The sequence below is a fragment of the Rhincodon typus genome, chromosome 7 (assembly GCF_021869965.1).
Source record: "Rhincodon typus isolate 14 chromosome 7, sRhiTyp1.1, whole genome shotgun sequence".
Classification (NCBI taxonomy): domain Eukaryota; kingdom Metazoa; phylum Chordata; class Chondrichthyes; order Orectolobiformes; family Rhincodontidae; genus Rhincodon; species Rhincodon typus.
The window spans coordinates 98,640,160-98,647,131 of NC_063338.1; the positions used below are offsets into that span (position 1 = coordinate 98,640,160).

Genomic DNA, 6,972 nt, shown 5'->3' on the forward strand with positions numbered 1-6,972 from the left:
CATTCCAGTGACTAGGATTGTGCTAAAGGTGATTAGCCACAGATTTAGGGAAGGAAAAGGTATGAGAATATTTGATGAAATCTGAACTTTTTCATAACAGGAACCATTTAGGAAACTGAAAATAATGATTTCCTTAAAATAAGATGACTTTGGGATTTAAAGTATTAGTGGTATTTAAGAGTTAAAAGTTTAAACTAAAGCCAAAACCAAAGATTTAGATTTCTAAATACCACCAGAAAAAAATCTTCAAAATTTCATATTAACAAAATAGCTGCACTTCCAGCAAGATACCTTTAACCGTGAGAACAAAAGTGGAAATTTAGTGTAGGAATTAATTTGGAAGTAATTATTTGTTGCTACTCTTAAAACAGCTATGGGTCTTTTCCTCCAACTCAATCAAAATGTTTTACCTCTCATATCAGTAAAAAGGAGTTCAGTCTCCTGAGATCTCTGTGCCAAAACTTCAAAGTACAACAATTAATAGGCAAAACACAGCCACTATTCAGTCACTGACAGGTCTTGTCAGCAAATAACAGACTAATAAACAATGGTGTCTTTATTTAAAACTTTTATTAACAACTCTGCTGACACATGCACCTCTGGAAAGGATCCACCTCCCCAGCCACTGTTCACTGATCCTTCAACTCCCGCAGACGGCGAATTGCAGATTTCACTGTAACAGCTGAGGTGGTACTGGCAGAGAAGGGAAAAAAAGGAAAAACAGTTTGTCAGAGCAAATCTGCCAGGGTTATCCCACAAACAGAGCTAAATCACACTTGGCTAAACAAAACAGGGTAAGCCAATATATCACAACAAACAGTGCCAACACAGTTGGTATAAAGGAACAGCTGCCTTTTTATAATACTCTTCATGATCTTCAAATTTTCCATTGATATCTAAACATCATGCAAGAGACAAATAGTTTAGGCTCAGTGATTTGGTAGCACAGAACTCCAGTTGTTAAAAAAATGTCAAAGGAACACCAATTCAAGGGGAAAGCTTCATTTATACTTTCTTCAGAAAGACTCAATTATGCTTGAAGAGTCCACAGACAGACCATAAGATACAAGAGCAGAATTAAGCCATTTGGCCCAGAGTCTGCTCTGCCATTTGATAATGGCTGATAAATTTATCCTGCCTTCTCCTAGTAACCTTTAATCCCCCTACTAATCAAAAATGTATCAATCCCTACCTTAAATACATTCAATACTCCATAGACCTAGGTAATATCCAGGCTTGGGTTCACAAGTGCTAAGTAATCTTGGAGCCACACAAGTGCCAGACAATAACCATCTCCAATAAAAGATAATTTAACCATTTTCCTTGTCATTCCAAGGCATTACAATCACTCAATCCCCCATGATAAACTTATGGGAAGGAATCAAACTGGTCCAGCCAAATAAGGAAAGGGACAGCATGGAGGTAACGTAATAAAAAAGTAATCCAGAACCTGATGGTATATTCCCAAGGACCCAGATACAGTGGAATTTGAACTGAATAAAAATCTAAAATTCAAAATCCAATAAGGACAACAAAACCATTGATGATTATGAAGATATGTGGTTCACTAATATCCTTTAGGGCAAGAAATCTGCTCTCCTTACCTGGTCTGGCCTACATATGACAAAGCCAAATCTGAGCAATTAGGGATGGGAAATAAATACCAGCCTAGCTAGTGACATCCTATTCCAATGAATGAACATTTCAAAATGTAGATGAGCAGGTCGGAGAGTTGAATTTCAAAGCAAGTAATTCCACAGTAAAGTTTACTATTCAGGATAGCCAGGGCACAGTAAAAGGAGGGAAAAGACTTCTGGTTTAAAGTGCATTTATTTTAACGCATGAGGCCTGACTGGTAAGATGAGCTCAGAGCATGGATTGGCTCTGGGGACTGGGATATAATAACCATAACAGAAACAGGACTGAGAGAAGGGCAGGACTGGCAGCTCAATGTTCCAGGATACAGAAGCGACAGGCATGACAGAAGTACAAGCAAGCGAGCAGCAGGAGTTGCCCTTTTCATAAGGAAGGACATAACAACAGTGCTTAGAGAGGGTATTCTTAATTGGTCATCAAATGAGGCCATATGGTTAGAACTCAGAAATAAGGAAGGGATGGTCACACTGTTGGAACTGTTTTTAGACTGCCTAATAGCCAGCAGCTATTAGAGGAGCAGATGTGTAGAGAGACTGCAGATACCTGTAGGAATAACAGAGTAGTATTGGCTGGAGATTTTAATTTCCCCTTTATTGACTGGGCTACCCAGAGTGGAAAAGGCCTGGACGTGGTGGAACTTGTCAAATGTGTCCAATAGCGTTTCCTAAATCAACATGTAGAGGATCCTACTCAGGAGGGTGCAACAATGGACCTTGTCTTAGGAAACGAGGTTAGGCAAGTGACTGAAGTGTCAGTCAGAGAGCACTTTGGATCCAGGGACCATAACTCTCTTATTTTTAACATAGTTCTGGAAAAAGATAGGACAGGTCCACAGGTTAAGGTGCTGAACTGGAACAGGGGCAATATTGGGGCCTTTAGGCAGGATTTAGCAGCAATTGATTTGGTAAGTCTGTTTGAAGGGAAAGAAACGACTGGCAAATATCAGGCTTTTAAAAGTGTGATATCAAGAGTCCAGGGTCAGTATATCCCTGTGAGGGATAAGGGAAAACCTGGCAGGTTTAGGGATCCCTGGCAGACGAGGGATAGAGAGGCTCTGGTCAGGAAAAAGTAGTAGTTTAAACCCAATGTATGCCTATCGGGCTCAAGGTCCTAGATGACTATAAAAAGTGTCGGAGCACACAAGAGGGAAATCAGAAGAGCAAAATGAGGGTATGAGATGGATTTGGCAGATAAGGTTAAGACAATCTCAAGAGGTTCAATAGCTTTGTTAAAAAGGGTTTTAGGGAGAGAATAGGTCCCATTAAAGATCAGCATGGCCATCTCTGTGTTAAGCCACAGGAGATGGGGAGATTATTAATGAATATGTCTCCTCAGTGTTTACTGACGAGAGAATCATAGATGCTAAGGAAATAAGAGAAACCACATACATATTACCAGAGAGGTAGTGTTTGCAGCCTTAGATTACATTAAGTTGTATAAATCCCCCAGGGAGGCAATGGCCTAGTGGTATTATCGCTGGACTGTTAGTCCAGAGACCCAAATAATGTTCTGGGGAGAGATAGCAGGAACTGCCGATGCTGGAGAATCTGAGATAACACGGTGTAGAGCTGGATGCAGGAACAGCAGCTCATTTCGGGAACCCTACAGCCCAAGGGTATCAATGTGGACTTCACAAGCTTCAAAATCTCCCCTCCCCCGACAGCATCCCAAAGCCAGCCCAGCTCGTTCCCACCTCCCTAACCATGCCTCCCACCTCAAGCCCCACCCTCATCTCCTACCCACTAACCTCATCCCGCCTCCTTGACCTGTCCGTCCTCCCTGGACCGACCTATCCCCTCCCTAACTCCCCACCTACATTCACCTTTACTGGCTCCAACCCCGCCTCTTTGACCTGTCTGTCTCCTCTCCACCTATTTTCTCCTTTATCCATCTCCTATCCACCTCCCCCTCTCTCCCTATTTATTTCAGAATCCCCTTCCCCTCCCCCATTTCTGAAGAAGGGTCTCGACCCAAAACGTCAGCTTTCCTGCTCCTCTGATGCTGCTTAGCCTGCTTTGTTCACCCAGCTCTACACCGTGTTATCTCTAATGTTCTGGGGACCTGGGTTTGAATCCCACCATGGCAGATGGTGGAATGTGAATTCAATAAATGTCTGGAATTAACAATCTAATGATGACCATGAATCCATTGTCAATTGTCAGAAAAACCCATCTGGTTCACTAAATGTCCTTTAGGGAAGGAAACTGCCATCCTTACCTGGTCTGGCCTACATGTGACTCCAGACCCACAGCAATGTGGCAATTTGGGATGGGCAATAAATGCTGCCTGGCCAGCGACGCCCGCATCCGGTGAATGAATTAAAAAAGTCCATCCTCTGACATTGTGGGAGATTAGTGAAGGAATTACAGAGGCCCTTGCAGAGATTTTTGCTTCATCTTTAGCCACTGGCGAAGTTCCGAAAGACTGCTATTCCATTGTTTAAGAAAGGTAGCAAAGACAAGCCAGGGAACTACAGGCCAGTGAGCCTGACATCAGTGGTAGGCAAGTTATTGAAGAGGATACCAAGGGACAGGATCAACCACCCTTTGAACATAGAAGTGTACAGCACAGTACGGGTCCTTCGGCCCACGACATTGTGCCAAACTTTTACCCTAATCCTAAAGTCTATCTAACCTCCACCCCTACCTTATACTATCATCCATATGCCTACCTAATAGCCGCTTAAATGCACCTAATGAGGCCGACTCCACTAACCTCTCCGACAATGCATTCCACGTCCCGACCATTGTCCGAGTAAAGAACCTACCTCTGATGTCTCCCCTATAGATACCTCCACTCACTTTAAAACTATGCCCCCTTGTAATAGCTACCTCCACCCTAGGAAAAAGTCTCTGGCTGTCTACTGTATCTATACCTCTGATCATTTGGATATTGAAGGTTTGATTAGGGATCGTCAGCATGGATTTGTGCACAAGAAGTCATGTTTGACAAATCTTATGGAGTTTTTCAAGGAGGTAATCAAGAGGATGGATGAGAGTAGGGCAGTGGATGTTGTCTATATGGACTTTTCTTCGGCTTTGACAAGGTCCCGCACAGAAGGCTAGTCATGAAAGTTAAGTTGCACAGGATCCAGGGAGAGCTAGCTCATTAGATTCAAAATTGGCTCGATGGTGGGAAGCAGAGGGTGATGGTTGAAGGCTGTTTCTCAGACTGGAGGCCTGTGACTAGTGGTGTGCCACAGGGATTGGTGCTGGGACCTTAAAATTAGAGGGATCTTGATCAGATGGGAATGTGGGCTGAAGATTGGCAAATGCAGATAAAAGTGATGTGCTGCACTTTGGAAAGTCAAACCGAGATAGGACTTGTACAGTAAATGGTAAGGTCCTGAGGAGTGTTGTGGAACAGAAGGACCTAGGAGTACAAGTACATAGTTCATGGAAAGTGGCGTCACAGGTAGACAGAGTGGTGAAGACATTTAGCACACTGGCCTTCATTGGCCAAGGCACTGAATATAGGAGTTGCGATGCTGTATTACAGTTGTATCAGTTATTGGTGAGGCCACACTTGGGGTTTTGTGTACAGTTTTGGCAACCCTGTTATAGGAAAGACAGAGTTAAACTGGAAGTGTGTAAAGCAGATTTACAAGGAAGTTGCCAGGACTACTAGGCCTGAGTTATAGGGAGAGGTTGGACAGGAAAGGACTTTATTCCTTGGAACATAGGAGAATGAGGGGTGACCTTATTGAGGTGTATAAAATCATGAGGGGCATAGATAGGATGAATGCATACCGTCTTTTTCCCAGGAATGCAAAATTGAAAACTAGAGGGCATAGGTTTAAGGTGAGAGGGGGAAGATTTAAGAAGGACCTGAGGGGCAACCTCTTCACGCAAAGTGGTGCGTATATAGAATGGGCTGCGAGAGAAAATAGTTGAGGCAGGCACAATAGCAACAGTTAAAAAAACATTTGGATAGGTACATGGATTGGAAGGGTTTGGAGGGAAATGGACCAAATGCAGGCAATTGGAATTAGTTGCACCAAAGGGCCTGTTTCCTTGCTGATTACTCTATGAATTCCCTGCTGTCTGCTCAACGTGTCCCTAATAGCACTGTGGGTGTTCTTAACCCCAAGAGGTACAATAATTCAAGACGACTAGCCAAGTTTCTGTTATCCATTCACAAAGTGTGGATGTCATTGCCTGGACAAGCGTTTATTGTTCAGGGCTAGTTAACCAGAGGGTGGTTAAAAGCCAACCACATTGCTATGGGTCTGGAGTCACGTGTAGGCCAGACCAGATAAGGATGGCAGTTTCCTTTGCTAAAGGACATTAGTGAATCAGATGCATTTTTACAACAATGGACTCTTGGCCATCATTAGACTCTTAATTCCGGATCTTTATTGAATTCAAATGTTACCATTTGCCATGGCAGGATTTGAACCCAGATCCTCAGAATATTACTCAGGTCACTGGATCAATGGTCCAGTGATAATACCACTATAGGCCATCACTTAAGTCCTATCCCAATCAACAGACGCAGTGCTCCACTTTCCAACTTGCTCCTCCTGCCCCAGTAAGAACTGTTCACTTACTTGTAGGCCCAAGCCCCTCCGGCTACTGTTTTCATGCAGGATCCACAATGCCAGATGCCTACAGCTCTCCTCTTCATCTTAGTCTGAAGAAGCAAGACAGGGGTTAATCAGAACTGGAAAATCATGCAGGCAAGCTCAAAAGCATATGGATAGAGTCATACAGGCCCTTTGTTCCAACTAGTCCACGCCATGTTCCCAAACTAAACTAGTCCCACTTGCCTGCATTTGGTCCATATCCCTCCAAACTGTCCCAATTCATGTACTTAACCCAATGTCTTTTAAAATGTTCGAACTGTATCTGCATCCACCACATTCTCTGGCAGTTCATTCCACATATGAATGACTGTGTAAAAAGGCTGTCCCTAATTAACTTTTAAAAAACTTTCACATCTCACCTTAAAAATATGGCCCCCCACCTTTTGAACTCCTCCAGTCTAGGGAAAAGACCCTTGCTATTCATCTTATCTATCCCCTCAATTTTATAAACCTCTTAAGGTCAGCTCTGCACCTCCTAAGGTCCAGTTTAAAAAGTTCCAGCCTATTCAGCCTACAGAATACAGTACTGGTCGGGGCACATCTGTGGCAGTTTAACAGGGGGTGTCATAGGTACAGCACTGCTAGGGACAGGTCACTGTAAAACTGCACTATAGTACAGGTGGGGGATAGGCCTGTCTGTGTATACCACTGGTGTACGGCACTAGCGAGGGCAGGTCTGTCATTATATATCACCTGGGTATAGTACTGGAGGAGGAGCAAATCTGTCCCTG

The 6,972-nt window shown here is 43.4% G+C and overlaps 1 protein-coding gene across 1 annotated transcript in view; it reads right to left on the reverse strand.

Moving 5' to 3' along the window:
* Positions 1-551: 551 nt before the first annotated feature.
* The window catches only part of rpl37a (ribosomal protein L37a), a 50,781-nt gene continuing 44,360 nt past the window's right edge, over positions 552-6,972 (reverse strand). Inside the window, exons 2-3 of the mRNA XM_048599296.1 lie at positions 6,206-6,288; positions 552-693 (exon numbers count right to left, since the gene is read on the reverse strand). Of these exons, the coding sequence (XP_048455253.1) occupies positions 630-693; positions 6,206-6,288 (147 nt within the window). The 3' untranslated portion in view covers positions 552-629. The remainder of the gene's footprint in view (positions 694-6,205; positions 6,289-6,972) is intronic.